The 23,514-nt window shown below is 34.3% G+C and overlaps 1 protein-coding gene across 4 annotated transcripts in view; it reads left to right on the forward strand.

Annotated features, from left to right (window-relative positions):
* FAM172A (family with sequence similarity 172 member A) overlaps positions 1-23,514 on the forward strand; it is a 414,546-nt gene that overhangs the window by 47,009 nt on the left and 344,023 nt on the right. For all 4 annotated transcript variants that reach the window (XM_045847842.1, XM_045847845.1, XM_045847843.1 and 1 more), the window contains one exon: positions 500-600. In XM_045847842.1, coding sequence (XP_045703798.1) covers positions 500-600 — 101 coding nt within the window. The remainder of the gene's footprint in view (positions 1-499; positions 601-23,514) is intronic.

Genomic DNA, 23,514 nt, shown 5'->3' on the forward strand with positions numbered 1-23,514 from the left:
CCGTATTTCAAAGCCTAGTTGAGAAGTCTCACCAGAACCTTCTGAGCCTGTTCTGGCCTATAGGTGTCCTTCTAATGAATCCAAAGTCATTTTAGACTTTATTGTGTACATGAACTGCTTGTGGTAGTTTTTAGATTGTTGACTTATTTCATTCTTGTTTAACTTCTTGAAAAGTTGCTTAACTTTTTAATACTTAAACTTGTACTCTTCAGATAGCCTGTAAGTTTAAGAACTGGGGCCTTATATATTGTAGGCCCTCAAATGCTGGTAATTTGGATTAGAGCATGAAGATCAAAAAGCATAGCATTTGAGTACTTGGGCTGTTCTATTAGCATTTTTATGTATTTTCATCATATTGATAGTTGAAGAAAAAAATCTAATGAAAAATTGAAACAGTTCTGAGAAAACTCTTGTAAATTTTTATTAGATGTTGGTTTTACTTCCCATATTACTATATGTGTACTCTGAATCCTAGCAATATTGTTTGTTTATCTTCTAGAGGGACAGTTAAGACACATAAAGACTGGGGAACCGTTTGTTTTTAACTACCGAGAAGACTTGCACAGATGGAACCAGAAAAGATATGAAGCTCTAGGAGAGGTATGGTTATATATACAACTTCAGCCTTGTTTTTCTCAGTTTTAAAGAGTCTGAATAAAAGTTTTCAAGTTGAAGCAGTTTATGTACTTGTTCTACAAAAAGTGATTTCAAAATGCTTAGCTTGTAGCAGGTTAACTTGTTAGCTTGCAAGCAGGGTAAAATGTGAGGCTTTCACAGTTTTGACATTGTTCTCCTGCATTTAAAATTTAATTATATTTAATGCCCTGAATACTTTCTTCTGCACATATAAGAAGTTTGCCCATTTTCACTTGAATTCAATAATTATATGCTGTGAACTTGTAGTATCTTTATTATAGAGTGTTTATGCTATATGACCTTAAAGAAGAGCTAGGTTTGTTTTATTTCTACATTTTATTCTTTTGCATAAGCCCTGTAGTCTTGTTCATTTGGACAAATTCTGTTCTTCAAATGTACACTGTCCTTCTTGGCATCTGCATCTTTTTCATTCTCAACCCCTGTCATCCAATATCATCTATAGCAAAATCTAGTTAGTGTGTTTTATTAGGTAATCTCATGTATAACTGATTCCTTTCTCTTTACCTAATTTTTGGACATAGGGAGAGTTACAGATTATTTTTGGTGAAACTTACTCCATGATAATCAAAATATTTTGAGTTTTCACTTTAATGATTACATATGTATATTAAGAAAATATTCTGCATTATCTAGATTTCTACCCCTTTTGCCTGCATTCACATTAGTGTTCATGACCTCATTGGCCCCAACCGATCAAACAAAATCAGAGGATTTAACTTGTAATGCAGTATTTTCAAATTTAGATCATTAGACCCCTGAGTTTCATGTATCAATCTCTTTTATTCCCCAATATATTGATCAATAGTAAACATAACTTTCCAGCATGAAAGTGAGCACAACAAAGACCCAAGGGTTGGAGAAGACAGGCAGGTTGTTACAACATTTGTTACCTTTCATCTTGCTTCTTGTGTCTTATTTGAAATACTTGATTTCATTGCTAATTTCACTGTTGAAAGTTGGCAATTAATTGAATTTCATTTCGTACATCTATATAACTAGTACAAGTTCTAGTTATATACAAATAATGACATAATTTTCACTACAGTGAATATGTTTAGAGATTATTATAGTAGGATTTAACACATATGTGGACCTGTCTTTTCACACGTATTCCTTAATTTCTGTTTCTGACCTGTGTCTTCAGGTCTCAAGTTAGATTTAACCAACTTACTGTCCTTCATTTATACTGTATACTTTTCTTACACTGTTTTCTCTCTTTGAAATATGCCCCCTTCCTTGTTCATGATACCCCTCCCTCCACAAGCCTTCAGGTATTGGCTCAGATGTGTCCTCCTTTAAGAAGCCTTCCCTCATCTCTTCAGCTGTAGTCTTTCTCTCTTCTCAATTTCCTTTCTTCCTATTGTCTTCTTCTTCCCCCCAAAATTAAAGATGGATGCCATTTAGTGCAATTACAAGTTAAATTAAAAATAAAAAGAAAATAGCCCTAGCTGGCATAGCTCAGTGGATTGAGTGCAGGCTGCGAACCAAAGTGTCCCAGGTTCGATTCCCAGTCAGGGTACATGCCTGGGTTGCAGGCCATGACCCCCAGCAACTGCACATTGATGTTTCTCTCTCTCTCTCTTTCTCCCTCCCTTCCCTCTCAAAAAAAAAATAAATAAATAAAATCTTTAAAAAAAAAGAAATAAAAAGAAAATAATGTTAGTAAACTAAAGGCATGAATGAGTTTTTTTTTATTTTTCTGAAGGTACTTCACTATGTATTGTATTTGTATACACATCTTTAAGTAATTGGGAAAAACTTTCTGTGTCTTCATGATATTTGTTTGAAAATAAATGATTGCGAGACAAATATATAAACTGTTTAGTATAAATTCTGGATCTATGCATTTTTAGGGAATTTCTTAATGTTAGGAATTTAAACATAAAGACATGTATTTACTTATTGGAATAAAAGAAAGTGATCTGTTAATGATAATTTTCCTATTTGTAAAGCTAAATAATTTTAATTGTTTTATTCTAGTTCTCATTTAAGTTCTGAAAGTTTGAGACTCTTAAAGCTTTGCTGATTAAAATTACTTGATAAAAAATAGACTCTATTTATGACATATTTTGTTGGGAAAATTTTAACCTTTATAGTAAAAATGTAGACTATGTTACTGTAATTAAGAATATGTAAGTTCTTATATAACTGCTCACAGCTCTTAAAAACAAATAAATCTTTGTATTCAACTCCTACAAATAATGTAGTACTTTTTATTACCAATAAGATCTTTAGTTCCATTAAGCAATATCCTGTAGAAAGCATGTCACCATGTTATCGACATAGAAGCACTGACAACCTCCTTCTCCTCCTTGATGGATAGGGCAGAATTCAGTAGATAGTGCAAATTTGAGTTTATTGTCTGGCAAACTGCCTTAAGAAACAGCTTTTAATATACTTAAGATTAAAGTTTAAAGGAGACAGGTTTTTACTTTAGTCAGCAATCTAAGCCAAAACTCTTTCTGATTTTGTAGTGTTTTTCTGCTAAATTATCAGATTTTTTCTTCAGCTGAGAACTGTTATACAGAGTGGGGCAAAAGTAGGCTTACTGTTGGTTGTATGGAAAAATGATACAATGATCAATAATAATACAAAAATAAACTCTGTTTCACATACAACAGTAAGCCTACTTTTGCCCTACCCTGTATGTTTCACTACTGCTGTTTTAGTTTGTTTATTTCTCATTTAAGATTATTATAGTAGTCATTCAGCAGAAATTGTTTTTAAGACTTGCTCCTGGAATGCTCTATCATTTGTATGTAAATTAAGCTTATTGTGTAAATAAAATAAACTGAGATGTCATTTTGTTTATAGAATACAGTGCCCTAACTACACAAAAGAATACTCTTTACATTCCCATAGTTACATTTTTATAGTGAAGCATACGCTCTTGCTTATATGTATATATTTTTTACTAGCTATTTACTATAGTTTGATAAAAAGTTTGTATAACTTCTCTAAATTTAGAAAAATAACTATCTGTTGAATGAGGTATGAGAGTTGTGTGAAAGGATAACTTCGAAAGTAGAAGTCTTCAGTGTATATAAATGTTTCTGATAGACTCAGTCAGAAAGACTATAAAGGCTATCATGTTAAGTAGTAAATAGGATGGTAAAAACTCAGCATGTAACTTGTAAAATTTTCTCAACTCTTTCATGTCAATACTGAATTACTATTAAATGGAGAATTTATAATCCAGCAGAAATTGTAATGAAAGAGAGATTCAATTTTCTTGCCTAATTTGGGTCTTTGCATTTCCTTTGATATTTATCTTGCTTACCTCTTTAAGAAGTAATTAATTGTCAATGTGCTTAAGAAGAGAATAGCAGTGATTAGGTAGTAGTCTTGGCTCTTTCTTTATGGATAGAATTGCACTTACAAAAAGAGCTAAGGGCGTATTTTTTCCCTGCACCTGAATTAGTAATATATCTTGTAAAATAGTGGAAAACTATTGAAAAATGTTACATTTTAAAAATGGAATTTATTAAAGAATATAGACCAGTGGTGTCTTAAAGGTTTTTACAGTGGCCATATTCAGGTATTTGAAATAGGAGCAACTTAAAGTAAGGAACAGTAATATAAATTATATTATTCAATATTTAAATATTTTAATATAATGTGATTTTCTGTATATATTTAATGCCTTTGTATAATGTGAGATTTACTGTCTTAAACTGTGATAGAAACAAAGGGCTGGCTATTAGGAAATCTCGGACCTAGTTGTGGTCAGTCACTATCTGTGTGACTTTAGAGAAATAATTATTTCTTAGCCTCCACTGTAAAATGTGGGTGAAATTTTCTGTACTATTGTGAGGAATAATAACATACATGCATGTGATATTTTATATTCTTTACTGTGCCTAGCAAATATTAGGAACATGGAATGAAAATAGAACCTATACTATTAAGATTTCTAGTTTGCTTTTATTAGTAACACTATGAAGGTTTAATTTCTTGTGTTTTTTTCTTCTTTCATTTCTCTCCCTTTCTAATTGTTATTACTGGCATAAAATTTATATTTCGGTGGTAGAGACAAAGAAATTACCATTGGTCCAGAGTTGGTTGCAATCTCCTTGACTTCCATCTCTCTCTAGTATTCATTCCTACAAGTGGTGTACTATATTCAGGATGGTATCAGTAATTAGACATCTTAGAATTGAAGAAATAGTAATTGAAATAATGAGAAAACCCAAGTGAGAACAATTGTAAGCCTCTTAGAAACAGACACGCAGACCAATTGAACATAATACAAAGTCCAGAAGTACACTGAAAGTTAAGTACACTTTGAAATATTGTTTATGTTATGGTGCAATCAGATCATTGGAACAAAAAGGACTTTAAGTAATGAATAGATAACAGTTCTACATGAGAAGATAAAATTTGACTATACATCACAATGTACATCATAAAGAATTCCAAAAGGGTCAGAGATTTAAATACAGAAAATTAAATAACACCTATCAACCCTACAGTAGCACTGATGGTAGTTTTGAAATACCAACCCAGTATCAGTGATTATGGTTTTGAGATACTGCTTCCCATTAAAGCAACCTGATTTCTTTAGAGAGACATTGGATTCCTGTCCAGGGCAAGAAACAAATGACGTGAGCCTGGAATATTATGTCATATTAGATAGGAAGGAAGCTGCCAAAGATGACTATCCCTTCTTTAAAAAAAAGGCAAAATAAAACCAACAAAATACCACTCACCAATGGGCAAAGGGCAAGCACTTCCAGGTGTGGGAGGGGGTAGGGGGAAGGAATGCACATAGCCGTTAACATATGAAAGGATGTTGAATCTCATCCATAATAAAAGACTATACTGAAATAACATTTCTCACCTGTCAGGTTGACAGACATCTATAAGCTTGATGCATACTTACTATATAAAGCAGTAGAGAGAAAGGACCTCTATTATCAACATGTAAAATAGTATAATCTCTTTAAGAGAGGAAATTGCCAATTCTTACAAAATTACAGATGCATTTCCCTTTTGTGTGAGAAAGGAGGGAAAAGAAATGTATATATTCGTTTGTTTACTTTTATGGAAAAACTAGAAAGATAAAATTAGTGTTTATCTTTGAGAATGTGGAGGAATGAGATGAAGGAATGGCATTGAGGGATTCTTAATGCTTTTTTGTATAGTTTTGATTTTTTTCAACCATACACATATTTTAATATGTTAAGGGCAAAAAATACATAAATGAAAAGAAGTCGAAGCTGATGAGCCTAAGTATACATCATATATCTAGTTGGTAATATAACCAAATAGAAAAAAGGATTATTTCAGAATGCTTTTTGGATACAGTAATTTGTACTTCCTTTGCTGGATTTGTCTTAAGCATAAGAAGAATGGCTGACGAAATATTAAAATTAAATCAGTGTTTTTATTGTAATTAGCAATATTGATATAAAAATTTTGATACTGCCCTGGTTGATGTGGCTCAGTGGATTAAGCGCCAGCCTTTGAACCAGAGGGTCACTGGTTCATTCCTAGTCAGGTCGCATGCCTGGGTTGCAGGCCAGGTCCCCAGTAGGAGGCGTGTGAGAGGAACATCAACCTTACATTGATGTTTTCCTCTCTCCCTCCTTTCCCCTTTGTCTAAAAATAAAATAAAATCTTTAAGAACCATTTTGATACTATTTTATAAATATGGTTAAGTATTAAAACATATAAGTAAATGTAATTATAAACTATGATTTTCAGGATTAGAGAAAGGAGATACAAATATAACATCAAAGTGGTTAGGAAAACCCCTAACTGAGTAAAACATAAATTTTGAAATATCACAGTAACTATGCAAACAAGGGGTCAGCCACTTGGTGCCTTTAATTTACATGACTCAACAATTGGTGTTGAAGGAAACAGGTTCCTGTTAACAGGGTTCTAACCTTGGGGGGACCAAGAGCACTCCTCCTCAGAGCCTTCTCTCCCATGAGACCCAGGGCTTCCCTTGCTCCCCAAAAGGCCACAAGTCAAAGCCATGCTTAGAAATTCCCATATCCTTATCTGTCCTTAAGCTGGACACGCAAACAGCTCTCCATTCTTTCTGGAATGTGCACTGTGGGTTTCAGAGTCACCATCCTATCATAGCAGCTCTCTCCTTCAGTACCTGGGGTGCACCGTTCTCAGTCTCCATGCAGCAGTCCAGGAAACCATGTGCCGCATACTGTCCCAGCCTGGGACCCCTCCTCTAGGAGTGGGCTCCCATCCTTTGTGGGGTCTAAGCCCCTGGTGGGCCCTGCATCTCCTGGTCCCACGAGTGCTCCTGGCCATGTGGGGAGCAGAGCCAGAAGCCCAGAATGTCCAAATGCAAAAAACATAGAGGGAGAGAGTTTGCAGCAAGCTTGCAAGTCCTGTACCAAGTGTGCCCATACCAAGAGAGTGACTTCTCCGTACATCCATCAAAGAAGCAGCAGTCTATAGCTCAGCATTCTTGGTCACATTTCAGCTCCAGGCACCTCTCATGTGTCTGTGTGTGGCCTGGCAGGTGCCCTGAAGCACAGCCAGCTACGTCACCCTCTTCTAGAGGCAGACTCTCAGGCAGGCAGACCTTGTGTCAGTCTCTTCTGCAGACCTGTAGGCAGAGCTCCTCTGACCTCAAGGCAGTCCACTTTAATTTAAATGATCCACTCAGAACTTCCTTCTTGATTTAATATCCGGCTCTTCCTAAGGTGCATTAGTGTCTGCCATTTTTTTGGCTGCCATCTTTAGCCAGGGCAAGAGTTCCCAGCCACATACAGGCATCCAGGGAGGGCATCTGCCCTTGGCTATGCCCAGGAGTCGTGTCACTATACAGTTCCCCCCAAGCAGCAGCCTTCTTCCCTTCAGGAAGGCACCACTATTAATTTGTCTTTGTTATGTTATGTTTCTTAAATGCTGTACTTCCTGCTCTGTGGGCACCCCTCCTACTCCACATCCTGTCTGAAGGTAGGAATGTGGGGGTGTTCCCCTATTATTAGAGGATCCCATGTGTGCACCCCATTACATCACTGCAAACTCAATTATTTTTAAAAATACATATTGTAGTTCAACTCACTAGAAAGGCCGGGTGATTGATTCCTTAATAGCAATGAGTACACTTAGTGGTAAGATCTTGGTTCCTAAATGCATTCATTGCCTAGTAAAAGGAGCCAGAGCTCCTTAGAGAAAAGGATGATTCCAGATCTGGAACTGGGGAAATAAAAGATGAACAAACAGTCTAATGGAAGTACATGATAAGGACAGAAGAACCAACTTGAAAAGGGCTTCCAAAATTGGGACAATTAGAGGATAAAACAGAACAAGGGTTTTAGTGATTATAAGGACAGCCTTGCTTGGGTGTATCATTAGGCACTTTATGTTCTGCATGTGGGAAACAGAACTGGTCATCTTTCTGCTCCCCAGGAAACATGTTCTTATGTGTCACTAATATATCTATCTAGTCATCCAGACCAGCTACCTATGAGTTACACTTGGGTTTCTTCTCTCCCTCAATTTGTAGAGCTTGCCAATATTTCTAGTTTCCTACTAACTGTTTCTCTAATCCATTCATGTGGAGTCCACCCTAGTGTAGACTCCTTTTCTTTACTCATTCATTTATTCATTCATTTAATCATAAATTTAACCAGTATTTTGACTGTCCACTCTGTGCCAAGCTGTGTTCTCGGTACTGAGGAAATCACACAATCATCAAAACATCCCTGCCCTCACAGAGATCACATTCCTGTGGAGAAGGGGCAGAAAGATAATAAAATAAATAAGTAATAATATATATTATTTGGTTTTCAAATTTATATTTCAATTACAGTTTATATTAAATATTATTTATATTAGTTTCAGATATACAGTCTCACTATACTATATAATCATATAGTTTACAAAGTGGTCCTATCCCCCAATATTTCAAGTACACACCTGGCATCATATATAGTCATTAATATGCTTTTTACTATATTCCCTATGCTGTATTTTACATCCCTGGGATTACTCTGTAAGTACCAATTTTTACTTTTTGATACCTTCACCTTTTTTACCCAGCTTCCCCAGTGGCCCTCCCTTCTGACAACCAAATATGTCTGTTCTCTGTATCTATGAGTTTTATCTTATTTGTTTATTTTGTTCCTTAGATTCCATATATAAGTGAAATCATGGTATTTGTTTTTCTCTGTATGACTTATTTTATTTATCATAATACCCTCCAGGTCCATCCATGCTGTTGCAAATGGCTGAGTAATATTCCATTGTGTATATATGTACCACAACTTTTTTATCCAGTCATCTATTGATGGATGCTTGGGTTGCTTCCGTTGTCTTGGCTATTGTAAATAGGAGTGCATAAAAATATATATTACTTGGATGATGATAGTGCTTTGGGAAGAAATTAAAGCCATGGGTAGGATGAGTTCAACAATGGAAAGAGTATACATAGAGAAAAATTTCAAGAACTGGGTTCAGGAGCACTTCAGCATTAACCTGTTGAGTAGATGAGAAATCAGCAGAGGAGATGGAAAAGAGCCGGCCGTTGAGGCAGGAGAAAAACCATGCCACCCTGATGTACTTAAAGCCATGTGAAGAACACATATCAAGGAGAAGGAATGCTGATTTCCGTAGATTCAGTCACATGGAAATCAGTGAAGGTACTCTGATTGGAGTATTCTGGACTAATCTCCCTGGCTAAGTAGAGTTCTTGCCCCCTTCATTGTGAAGACAAATGTTATTACAGAGTTAAAAACTTTATTATCTTCTATTTCTCAATGACCTTAGGAAAGGTCAGACTACTTCATATGGCTTGCAAGGCCAGAGCTGACCTGTGTAGCTTCATTTGCCTTTGTCATACTCTACACTCAAGTCGATATGAACTTCGTGAGTTATTTGAAATTTATTTTCTCACAGCCTTGATAAGACCTCTCCTCTTTGCCTGAAACACTCCTTGTCTTCTTCTATGTAACTGCTACTCATTCTCAGGAAGTAAGCGTCACTTCTTTAGTAAGACCTCTGGTCCAGCATTAGGCTAGATTCTGAGAGATTCTAATATTTACTATCATAACTCTTGTCACACTTTTTTGAGTTTATTGTCTTTTTTTCTCGAATACTTCTTTCTCTCTAAACCGTAAGCTAAATGAGGTCAGAGGCTCTGTTCACTTGGTTGACAACATTATTCCTGGCACCCAGAACAAAGCCTGGCACAGGAATGTCACTTAACATTTTTTGATTGAATATTAAATAAAATGACAATGTGATATTTTCATTTCAGTACTGTTATGGGATTTGAAGCATTTTTTCCTCTTCTAACTTCAGATTATGTACATTTTTATGTAAAATGGGAGAGTTTGACATTGCAACAGTAATCTACTTTTTTTTAACCTCACTCAAGAACATTTTTTTACTGCTTATAAATAGAGAAGACGCAAGAGAGGAACATCGATGAGAGAAACATCGACTAGCTGCCTCCCATAGGTGCTCCAACTGGGGATCGTACACATCTGAACCTGGGATGTACACACCCAGACCAGGGATCAAGCCCACAACCTAGGCATGGGCCCTGTCTTGGAATGGAACCCCTAACCCTTTGGTTATGGGATGACACTCCAACCAACTGAGCTATACTGGCCAGGACAATATTCTACTTTTTAAGAGTCTGCATTGGATATACAAATTTAGCAGGGAAAAATATCCACAAAATCCAAAGAATATGAAATTGAAAGGTAAGGTATAATGCATTCCTTCATTTATATAGACTGGAGATGAGAAAACTCCAGAAAACTTGATCATAGTTTATAGATCCCTTCAAGGTAACACTATAAATGAAGGAAGGGAATTATTTTATTCTCTGAAGATTGTGGGAAGGCAGCAGTTGCCTAAAGCTAAGGAAAGAAAAGTTTAAGCTGAAAATTAAAAAAAAAAAAAAAAAGCTTTCTGCTTATACACTGAGAGAACTGACGGACACTGGAATAGCTGTAGAAGCACTCAGGGCAGTGAATTTTGAAGGTACCATATTCAAGAAATAATTAGCTGTAGCCTTAGGGAAGTACTGCTTTCTCTTGTGATATTTTGAAGAACTGATCATACTTCATTTTCTTTATATTCGGAACTTATCCTATGCTGCATGACTTTTAAAGTTTCCTGTGAAGATTTTAAATATGACTAAGTAGAAAAAGGAAAAGATAAAGGGCTTTCTTAGGAACATTTAGTGTGCTATTATAAGGTCCTATATTCATACTTCTTAATCACATTGCCTTCCAATGTATACATTGGGAACTTTGATCTAACAGTATGTTTATGAAGAATTTTTTAGTATCTTAGATCTAGTGTTATGGTAATATAATGCATACATTTTTATTTTAACATAGTTAAATCTTGTAGTTAAAAATATTTAGGCTAGACCATTCTTTGTAATGCTCTAAATTAGTATTTTGAACATGGTAAATTCTTTCTGTGAAGTAAGGTGGGCACTTAAGAAGGTCATTGCTCTTTTTTCTTTTCAAGACATTTTTAGTGAATTAGTTCTTTAGTTTATTAAAGGATAATTTAGTGATTATGGTACTTACGATTCAATTTAAGATAGTGATTTTTAAGAGTTCTCCAAGAAAACTTAGCTGATCTGCCATTTTAAAGTAATCTTTGGACCAGCCTTGGAAAAAAAAATCACACAGGAGGTTTAGCTAATAAAGGAAATAAAATGGAATAAAAATTTTAAATAAATAGTAGAAAAGAAGCCTGGAAAAGAATGAAAATGGAACAAGGGAGACTTGAGAGAAGTAGTCAGAATTAAATTTAACAATGTCAACAATTATTTTAAATGTACATGGTCTAAAATGGCAGATATTATTGTATTGGATAAAATAGAAAGACTTAGCTATATATAATTTATAAGAACCCTCTTTAAATATAAAGACACTGGGTGTAAAAATAAAAGCATGGAAAAATGATGTATCATGGTAGCTTTAACCAGATGGAAGCTGGAACAAGTATATTAACATGAGACAAATTAGATTCCAGAGTATGGAATATTACTATTGCTAAAGAGGTCATTTAATCATGATAAATGGATTAATTCATCAAGAGAACATAATATAAACCCTAAAAGTGTACGTACCTATTAACAGAGCAAAATACACAGAGCAAAAAGTTATAGAACTGAAAAAAAAGTAGATATATTAAATTGTAGGTGGAGATTTCAGCACCCTTTCAATAATTCGTAGATAAAAAATCAGGGAAGATACAGAAATTTGAAATAACATTATTATTCCTAATGTTATTGAATAAATATTTTGAGAACACTTTATCCAAAAACATAGGCATATACCTAGTTTTCAAGTGCACTTAGAACATTTAAAAAATAGACCATATTCTTGGTCATAATAGAAGTCTCAACAAAATTAAAAGGATTCAAGTTGTAAAAGGTGTATTCTCTGAGCATGCACAGTATGTTCTCTCTGATATGGAGCGCTCTGAAATATCCCAATTTTACTGTTTAAAACTAAACATTACAGTTTGAATAACCCATGAGTCAAAGAAGATATTACAAGGTAAATTACAAAAAATATTTAGTTTACTGAAAATGGAAATACTGCATACTATTGGAGTACAGCTAAAGCAATGCTTACAGGAGCACTTATAGCATTAAATGTTTATATAGAAAAGTACAAAGGTTTAAGATTGATGACCTCAGCTTCAACTTTTAAGAAACTACATAAAAAGAGCAAATTAAATTTGAAGTAAATTAAAGAAAAATAATAAAGATAAGAGCAGAAATGAATTAAATATAAAACAGAAAGGCCTTAAGGAAAAAAATCAGTAAAGCAAAAAGCTGGCTCTTTGATGGTATCAGAAGATTTGATAAACCTTTAGCCAGGAGACACACATGGACAATTTAATGTGTAAAGTAGGGGTTATCACCACATATCATAGACATTTAACCAGTAGTAAGGGAACATTATGAATAATTTTATATCAATAAATTCAGCAACTTAGAGAAATGCATAATGTCCTAGAAAAACAACTATAAATTCTCACTAAAGAAAAAAATGGATGACCCAAACAGGTTATTTTAACTATTTTTATTAAATTATTCTAGTTTTATTTAACAATTTCTGTTAAGGAAGTATTTCTTTAACAGAGATAGTTAAAAATTATTTCTCAAAGAAAATTATAGACCTATGATGGTGTCAGTGGTGAATTCCACCAAACATTTGTAAAGGTCACACTAGAGAAATTATAGTTATGTTACTATAGATTTTAACCGTTTCTTTAACATGGCTCTGTTTTTTTTCTTTTTTTTTTAAGATTTTATTTATTTACTTTTAGAGAGGGAAGGGAGGGAGATAGAGAGAGAGAGAGAGGAACATCAATGTGTGGTTGCTGGGGGTCATGGCCTGCAACCCAGGCATGTACCCTGACTGGGAATCGAACCTGTGACACTTTGGTTCAAAGCCCACGCTCAATCCACTGAGCTACGCCAGCCAGGGCTGGCTCTGGTTTTAATATGAGAAAAGATAATATATTAAAAATTGTTTATATAATTATGAAAACCAACATAAGCTGTGAAATGTTTGCTCACTTGTGAGTCTCTTAAAATCTGCCTTTTTCACATTTGTTTTATTTTAGGTAGATCAAGAGAAATAATTTATGGAATGACTTTGAATTGATCAGTTTTATTATTCATCAGGGTTATTGAATATATAAAGATCAGCTGCTTTTAAAAGATTTTAGTAGATGGTCAGATCAGTGTGAGATATTTTTATTTGATGAGTTTTTATGATCTTAATATCCAGACTTCTGTGCTTATGCTGAGGAATTTTGAGTAGCAAAATCACAGAAAGAAGTAATGGCAGTGATTGTGTATTATTGATATATTGGCCCGTTTATTGAAGGTGGAAGCTGGGTTTTGTTTTTTTGGATGAATCAGTTTTTCACAATACTTGTAATTAATACATGTTTTTGTGGGTAAATGCTTGATTCTGAGTAGTATCCTTTATTAATAGTCTTTTTAAAAAACAATATTGTACTTACTTTTAGAGAGGGGAAGGGAGATAGAAAGAGAAGAAGAGAAACATCAGTAAGGTAGAGAGGGAGAGAAACATCAGTGAATTGCCTCTTGCATGCCCCCTAATGGGGAAATGGCCTGCAACCCAGGTGTGTGCCCTGATCAAGAATTGAACCCACGACTTTTTGGTTCGCAGGCTGGCACTCATTCCACTAAACCACACAAGCTAGGGCCCTTTATTAATATTCTAAATAATTTGAAGATAGACAAAGTTTTTGAGTGTGAACAGAACCATTTGGCATTATTTTCTAAAAGAATCATATTACTTAGGATTAAAGATTTCTAAAGACAAATTGATTTTGAGAGGTACAATGATCCTGACATTTCCTTCCAGAAAACAAATTAGTTTATTCTCAACATGCAAGTTTTCACAACACTGTTAAAATGAGTTTATTCTCTGAACTTGTACAGAAACCTACATATTGCTAAAATGTTATCAAAAGACCTTTTAAAAAGTGCCAAGAAATGAATTATATATTTAGGTTTATACTTAATACAAGCAGCAGGAAGAGCACATTGTGAGCTAAATTGGTTAACTGAAGTTGGAATCGGTACTACCTTTATACATAGATTATATACGAGAGGATAATTAAGAACTACGTTAAGATAATCTTGAGGACCAATGTGCTCCAAATATTTCTGTGTGGAGAATGGCACACAGATAATATTATATAGAACATATAGGCATATGGATTGACTTAACATTACTTGAAAATAATGTTTTCATTATTAGCCACAAAGTAAAGGCAGAATACATAAGTAGCAAGATTTTTTTTCTGTGACATAAAATTTCAAAATCTCATCTGTTGAACAAGTTTAGAGTGTAATGCATGCACCAAAGAATTCATATAGGCAATGGTTTGACAGTCAGTTAAAATCTTGTAACCCTTGCTATTCAAAGTGTGTCTACTCAAACCAACATCTGGCAGCTTATTAGAAATGTCTTCCCAGGCCTCACTCCAGACCTACTGAATTAGAGTCTACATTTTAATACTATATCCAGGTGATTAATATGCATATTAAGATATGAGAAGCACCAAACAACTTCTTTGGGAGAGGTGTGAGCTTTTGTGGGGCAATGGCCTTATCTCTGAAAAGTTTTAGAAATTTTAACCCTCTTTATTTCCAGGTATTTCTCATACATTTCTAACACTTCAACTCATGTCTCAGACTTCTGAAGTTAGGTCGCTTTATAGCAGTTTGCAGTCTCACTGATGAATAAAAAGATGCTTATTCCTTTGTAGATTGTAGACACAAATTAATTTAGCTCATAAGTGAACATTTGCATGGTGCGAATGTACACTAATATTTAATTTCTTTGTGTATTTCACTTAGAAAATACAAAATGTTTTATAATATTTCACTTGTTTAATTACTTAGGACTTACATTTTAAGTTTCTCTGAAGTCTTCTGTGTGGTGTAACCATTGTTCCTCAAGAAAGAATAAATGCTATTGTTGAGGAAAGCCATGAACTTTCCTGTACATTCTTGCTGAGTTTCTCATATTGGAAGATTTACCCATCTGCTGATTTGAGAGAGTTTCCTAGGAGAGTGGGCCTGGCTTGTTTGCAACAATGTTTGCTGCTTGCTCAAAAGGTGCTGGGCCCTTGGGGAAGCGCTCCACTCCTCGGCAGTAATGCAACCCTGAAGATGCAGGTGTCGTCTGAACACTTAGTGTTGCCCTCACGGGACTGTGGGGTAAAGGAAACTGACACAAATATACTGATATTGCTTGCTGTGCCACGGGTAATAAAGACCATTTTTTCAGACCCATGAGGCTTGTGCCTTTGCCAGCATCTTTGAAACAGTAGTATGCTAACTTCTTAGCCTGTAGACTCCTCGCAGTTTTGAGAGTTGGCACTTGTTCAGCTTGACTAACCTAAGATGTGGTTTAAGATTTTGCTATATTCTGTAGTACAGATGATGTTAAAGTTTTCATTGAGCTATTGATTTTTTCTTTTACACTTTTAATCTTTCCCAACTAACATATATCATTGGCTGTATCATTTAAAAATAGGAGATGGATTAACATTTCCTTGATGAATTGTGTGGCGTTTTGCAATATGTTGTAAATAAAGACAGTGGTGCCAATCTAAAATTCATCAGTTGGTTTTGTTTTTTCTTTTCATTTCTTCCCCATGCCCCCCTTTTTTTTTGGAGGAAGAAAGAGATTTGGGAATCATTTCAGTCTCTTTCTTAGGCAGTACGCATTTGTCAGATGGTATGTCAGAGATGCAACCAGTGGCCAGGAAATAGAACAATAACTGTTTCTATAACTGAATCAAATTTGTGACATTAGAGTCTTTAGAACTGAATTAATGCCATGCTTGCACTCTAAACCAAAAGATCCTTGATTTTAGTTGTAATTTTTAAATAACTCTAATTTTCTGTTGATGAAGAAAGAATAATGAAGTAGTTTTTATTGTTCTTGTTCTGGAAGTTTAAAAACAAATTTCTTTTGTGTAAGCAATTTTGTTTCAATACTTTATTATTTTACTTTAATGTAGTTTTTCTAGTCACTTTTTAAAATGCATACACCTCTTTTAACTTAGGTTTATTTGTAGTAAAATAAAGACTATAAGTTTCACAACTAAATAATTTCTACCCCAGGAAAACAGTATGATATACTGAATAAAATAGTTGAAAATGTAACTGCATTTCACTGTTTTAATTAGCTTTTTAATTTGTTATAGCTGTAGATTCATATGCTATTGTAGATGTAGATGTATTGTAGATGTATTGAAATAATACAGACAGATTTTGTGGGTCTTTATTCTATTTTCCTCAATGCCAACATCTGGTAAAATGATAGCACAATAATGCAGCCAAAATATTGATATTGATACAGTCAAGATACAGAAAATTTTCCATTACCAAAAGGATCTCCTGTGTATTCCTTTTATAGTTAGACCCACTTTCTTCCTACCTTTGCCCCCTTCTTAAACTCATGGGAATCATCACTTGGCTCTTCACTTCTGTAATTTCATCATTTTGAAGTTCAATAAATGGGGTTATAGAATTAGTATGTAGCCTTTTTGATTATTTCTTTTCACTCAGCTTAGTTTTCTGAAGATTCATTCAGGTCGTTTCATTTGTCAATATTCTTTTTTTTTTAATTGCTGAGCATTATTCCATGATAGATGCACCATAGTTTGTTTAACCACACATTTATGGATATCTGGATTGTTTCTGGTTTGGGACTATTTTGAATAAAGCTGCTGTAAACATCTGTATACAGGTTTTGTGTCAGAATAATTGCTTATTACTCTGGGATAAATGCCCAAGGGTACAATACTGGCTTGTGTGGTAGTCACACGTTTATATTTTTAGAAACTGCCAAGCTGTTTTCTAGAGTGGCTGTATCATTTCACAATCCCACCAGCAATAAATGAGTGATCACTTTCTATGTGTCCTTACCAGCATTTGATATCATCACTAGTTTTTATTTTAACCATTCTCATAGATGTGTTGTGATATTTCATTGTGGTTTTAATTGCATTTCCCTAATGGCTATTGATGTTGAACATCTTTTTGTGTACTTATTTGACATCTGTATCTCCTCTTCAGGAAAATGTCTCAATGTCTTTTGGCTATTTTCTGATTGGATTGTTTGGGCTTTATTACTCTAATATTTTGAGAGTTGTTTGTACTGTATATTCTGGTTAATAGTTAATTTTCAGATGTGCTTTGCAAATAGAGTTGGTCAATACTCATTATATTATGGAATTTCTATTTGTAAATTTGACTACATGTTAAAATTAATTTGTAACCCCAAATCAATACTTGTGTTGATTTTAGTTGTTTTAAAACATTCACAGAATGGCAAAACGTTGTCACCTGGCATGCCCATTTCAGCTGGGGTCCAACAAGGTGATGTTCTGCCTTCTTGTTTTAACTTTCATATTGTAAACAGGTGTCCATTTCATGGATTCTTTTATGCCACAGTTTTGTATATTTGTACTGTGATGTGCCTTACAGAGAAGATACCTGCATGAGACAAGCTTTGTTGAGGCATGAGTGATAATGCTGTCTTGGGCATGAGTTCAATTCTAATGAATCACTGTATATTCAAAAAGGTGACTTGAAACAGAAACACATAAAACAAGTTTATATATTGATCACTTGATGATAATGTTGTTACTGGAGGCTTATAGGCATCTCTATTTCAGTTTTTTCTAATTTGATGTTCATGGAGAATTCGTAGAACTTAACTACCATTAATAATGAGAATCAGTTGTACATTCTTTTCATCCTTTTAACAAATCCTTCACATAACAAAATTTTTTAATTTTGATGAAGTACAGCTTATCCTTTTTTTTCCTTTATGGATCATGCTTTTGATGTCAAATCTAAAGACTCTGCCTACTCCTACATCCTGAATTTTTTTCTAGAAATTTTTATAGTTTAGTACTTCACATTTTGAAGTTTTGTATTAAATATGAGACAGGCTGGGGTTCATTTATTTTTTTCCCTATGGATATTTAATTTCTCTGCTACCGTTTGTTAAAAAGACTGTTTTTCCTCCAATGATCTGCTTTTTCAAAATTAATGTGGGCATATATGTGTGTCTGCTTTTGAATTTTCTGTTTTGTTTCATTGATCTGTATGTTTATCGTTCAGCCAACACCACTTCATTTGGCTTGCTGTAGCTATATAATAGGTCTTTGAAGTTGGGTAGATTGATCCCTCCCCACTTTATTTTTTTTCCAAAATTGTTTTATCTACTATAGGTCCTTTACCTTTTCATATATATTTTTTAAAAATAATCTTGTCCAACCCTGGCTGGCGTAGCTCAGTGGTTTGAGCATGGGCTGTGAACCAAAGTGTCACAGGTTCGATTCCCAGTCAGGGTACATGCCTGGGTTGCGGGCCATGACCCCCAGCAACCGCACGTTGATGTTTCTCTCTCTCTTTCTCCCTCCCTTCCCTCTCTAAAAATAAATAAATAAAATCTTTTAAAAAATAATCTTGTCTATATCTAATATCTTGCTTGGATTTTAATAGAAATTTCATTAACCTGCTTATCAATTTGTAGAGAACTGACATCTTTATTATGTTGAGTCCTATATGAACATGGTATTTCTTGCATTTCTTATGTCTTTGATTTCTTTTATCAGTGTTTCATACGTTTCAGGATACAAGGCTTGAACACATTTTGTTAATTTTACACCTGGATATTTCATGTGTTTGAGTGGTTAAAATGGTATAATAATTTTAACATTCATGTTTTCATTGCTGTATATAGACATATGATTGATTTATTTTTTATTTTAGCCCTCACCCGAGGAGGATGTGTTTATTGATTTTAGAAAAGGGGGGTGGGAGAGAGAGAGAAATAGAAACATTGAAATGAGAGAGAAGCGTCAATTGGTTGCCTCCTGTACATACCCTGACCAGGGACTGAACCTGCAACCTGGGTATGTGTCCTGATGGGGGAGAGAACCCACAACTCTTTGATGTATGGGATGATGCTCCAACCAACTGAATCTCCTGGCCAGGGTGAAATATGATTAATTTTTGTAAGCTTATGTTATACCCTGCCATTTTCTGCTGCATTCTTATTTATTCTAAGATTTTATTTTTTCATGCTGGATTCTCAGGAATTTTCTGTGTAGACACACATTATCTTCAAATAGGGGCAGTTTTCTTGCTACCTTTCTGACTCATCTACCTTTCATTTCCTTTTCATATCGCAGTGGCCAGAACATCCAGTACTATGTTGAATGAGATGTTGAAAGTATAAATCTTGCCTTGTTCCCAGGCTTACAGAGAAAATAATACATTAAATATAATGTTAGATGTAGGGTTTTTGTGGATGCTTTTATCAAGTTGACTAATATAATTGAACATGTAACTGCATTTCAGTTTCAAAAAGGAAGTATTTATTTTTGCCTTGAACATGATCTATTTTTTGGTTTATTTGTCATGGTGCCAACAGCTGGAATTTGTGTACAGTAATTAACATTAAATAATTTAAGTGCCCTACAACATTATTTAAACTCTCCAAATATGAGGTAAAAATTTACCATTGTTGATACTAAAGATGCTATGAATAATGTTGTTTTATGTGTCCAGGGTTACTCCCCCTATCACCCATTAGATTGCTGCCTGGTTCCTTAGAACTCTTCCTTTGGCCTTGCTACTATAATTGCTTGTGCCTTATCTTTTCATGCACCCACTTTATGAACATGTACTTAGGATTAATGATTTGCTGGAGTATATCCTGGTGCTTACTTCTTTTACAGTATACCAGCAATTCCCTATAAATCAGAACTTTTACAAGTTATTTCTTTCAGTGGAATTTTATGATTTTAAAAGCGTTGACATAGATTTAAAAAAGGAACACTTTCTGGGCAGCACAAGGGCTTCTTTCTGTGAAATGTTTTGAATATTTTAGATATAAAGAACTCTGGCTTTTTAATAAAGTTAAATTAAAATGCATCGATCAATAGATTACTAATGCATTAGATCACTAAACAGCCAATGCCCTCTGAATGGAATTCACTCAGTTCAGACATTCGATCTGCCCTTTCAACCCTTGATAGCGCTTCAAGGTTTTGCCACTACGTGTGAGAATGCAAGATAAGCCTAAAACTTGGATTCTTTCTGAAGGTATAATGAGCTACCACCCCAGCCATTTGGCACATCACCCATGTTATTTTAGAAAAAAAAAAAGCCTTTCAGTGGAATGGGATTATTTTACTTTAGCAGTTTTCTATGTTATAAACTTTAATTGCAAGTTTAAATGAACAGAAGTAAATTTGTGCCCATATGGCATTAAAGTATGTTAACTTTAGGGGAGGGAAATAATATGAATAATGCTTAGAGATGTTTCTCTGTGCCAGAAACAAAAGCATAGCATTCTTAAAATTGTATTTTGACTGAATTGTACCTGTCTCAGGAAAGAATAATATGTTTTACGCTATTCTTTTTCTTGGATCATGGACACTTTTAAAAGTAGAGTAAGATTTGTAGCCTAGTAATGACTTTACAAGCATCATAGTAGCTGGGCAAATAACCTATTGTAAATTTCCTACATGTCTATTGATGTCATTAAACACAAGCATATTGTCTTTCAGAATTATTTAGTCATCTTCACTGTTACTGACAGTTGGTGCATTAGTTCATGTTAAAGGGAATATCTTTTTAAACTATTCTTGGCATTTTCTAGGTTAGATGAATTATGAATTTGATTATTAAAATTAACCTTTTATGTTCATCTGGTATGTTGTTCTGAGCCAATGTCCTTTTGTACTAAATCTTTATGTTTCTGTGCTGTGGAAAAAATCTTTATTCAGGTAGATATTTAATGCAAAGTATATTTTGCATGAAATGTAGTTTGCAGTGTATGCAGTTTGTTTTTACATGCAAATATTTTACAAATATATTTTGTATGAGCCAGAAGAAGGATGGATGTGTTCTAAGTTTGTACATCTCTTTATTTCTTTCTTCCTTTCCTCAAAATTGATTAGAATTTTAGAAATGATAAAATGAATTCTACTATTACCAATAAAGATAACTATATTAGACTTCCAAAATGTATGTTAATTGATATCCCCCATCATCTCTCCATCTCAATACTCTCTAGGTTTTAAGAACATTTTGTTAAATTAGTTAAAGGGAAACGATTCTAAAAAATCATGCTTGGCTATTATGTCATAGGCAGATGGGACTCCTCATTACACTCTTTATTTTATTCCTCTTCATGAATTTGTCAGCTTTGTGGGTTTTTTTTTTCCTATTTTTAAAGAAGAGATGGCACAAATTGTTCCTTGAACCTCTTTTTCCTTTGGGGATGCACTTACGCATCCACACGTACCTGTGTGTGTGTGTGTGTGTGTGTGTGTGTGTGTGTGTACATGTACATGTATACATGTATCTCTGGGAATGTCTTTTTGGGCATTTATGAACTGTTTGATCAGAAGAGAGGGATTCTGATTATTTTACAGTGAGATATGGAGTTTAGAAAGAATTCTGGACTTTTAGTCAGAATTTGAGGTCAGTATAACACTATTCAAAGTTTTATGGAATACTTTAACTAAAAACTATTATAAGTCAATGACTATAAGTTGGTTTTAAAATATTTTCCAATGCAGAAAGTTGAGTTTGGCCGTTTTTACCGATGAAATAGTCTGAAATAGAGGTTAACTGATTGCATGAGGTTATGAAGTCTTGAATTAGAAAGTCATATATTTCAAGGGCATTTGAACTCCTTGTTCAGGAGTCACTTTTTCTAGGAGGGAGAGCAGATGTAACTTGAAGGAGTGAAGACCAGTTTGTGAAAATGTTCACAGGCATTAGGTTTTCCAAACCTAAGATTAAATGTGGGTTTTGATTGCTAATAAGTATGTAGACTATATTATGTAAAAAGACTGTATATACTTTTTAGCTTTGTCTAGGGTCCTGAAATAGCTTGTTGAGTACAGAATAAATAGTTGAAGCTATGTTGGAGTTCTTAGAAGACATATTCTGCGTTCACCTGTACTAATTTCTCATCTAGCTTCTAGATCAGTTGTCTTCATGTTATACTAATGTTAAAATCAACTGAGGTATACAACCAGTGTATCAGATAAAATATTTGTTTGCTAAGTCCTAAACTGGGTGAGCTAGACATCTTTTAGAGCCTGCAACAAGTCACTGAAACAAGTTATGTTTAGTAATGGTTGATTTGGTAGAAATATTGAAGAAAAATATAGTGTGAATATTGACAATTGGGAAGTAAAAACAGCTGGCAGATCTACCTGGTACACAGAAACTAGAGGTGTGAAAGGTTCAGTCAGGAAATATGTAGGATATGAAGTGGTAAAGAGGTATCCTACTTATTTGTTTACTTTTTAGCATCTGTCTCCTGAGAGCAGATGCCTTTTTCTCTTCTATATCCCCTGTGCCTGGATCAATGTTGGCACATAGCAGCTTCTCAATAAGTGTCTGTCGATTTAGCAAACTACCTGACAGAGAGCATGAATTAGGCTTCGTGTTGAGCAAAGCTATATTCACTGCTGTAGTCAGTGTAGAATGCTTTATGCAGAGGGTTAAGAATTATTTTTGTTCGCTTTCAAACAGGGTTATTAACGTTATCTTAGATCATAAATATTTCTTAGAAAATAAAAACAAATTTATGTATTTATAAAAGAAACATTTTTAAAGCATCAGTTCTTCTATGGAAAACAGTGAAATAGGAAAATCTAATTTTAGGAAAATAGTTTCTTTTTTAGGTTTATAACATAAGTAACATTGGAAGTCAATGGTTATAGAATTTAGTAGATCCCAGAACTCAAGATCATCTCTGTTTGAGATATTGTACAGAGGCACCTGTGCAAGAATTCTGATTTGGAGTTGTGAACCTGTGAGATTTTATTTGAAACACCTCAGTGACACTGCATGATCCTACATCTTAGAACTAGTTGAATATTCTAGCTCTGTACATTCTCATACAAACTTTAGGTCTGTAAACAATGTACTGCCCATAAGTTTAAAAAGGCTGCTGTCCATTGTTTTAATGATTTCATAAAGGTATCTGTTTCTATTTTAAAAACAGTGTGGCTCAGTGGATTGAGTGCCGGCCTATGAACCAAAGGGTCGCCGGTTCAATTCCCAGTCAGGGCACATGCCTGGGTTGCGGGCCAGGTCGCCAGTAGTGGGCACGCAAGAAGCAACCACACATTGATGTCTCTCTCTCCCTCTCTTTCTCCCTCCCTTCCTCTCTAAAAATAAATAAATAAAAATCTTTTAAAAAATTTAAAAACATAAAAACCCTGTGTGTGTCTGTGGAGAAACAATTAGTAATTAATTTTTGCTAAGGACAGACCTTATTTAATACCTAAACACTG

Source organism: Phyllostomus hastatus, unplaced genomic scaffold, assembly GCF_019186645.2.
Source record: "Phyllostomus hastatus isolate PE091 unplaced genomic scaffold, TTU_PhHast_1.1 phas_contig_58, whole genome shotgun sequence".
NCBI lineage: Eukaryota > Metazoa > Chordata > Mammalia > Chiroptera > Phyllostomidae > Phyllostomus > Phyllostomus hastatus.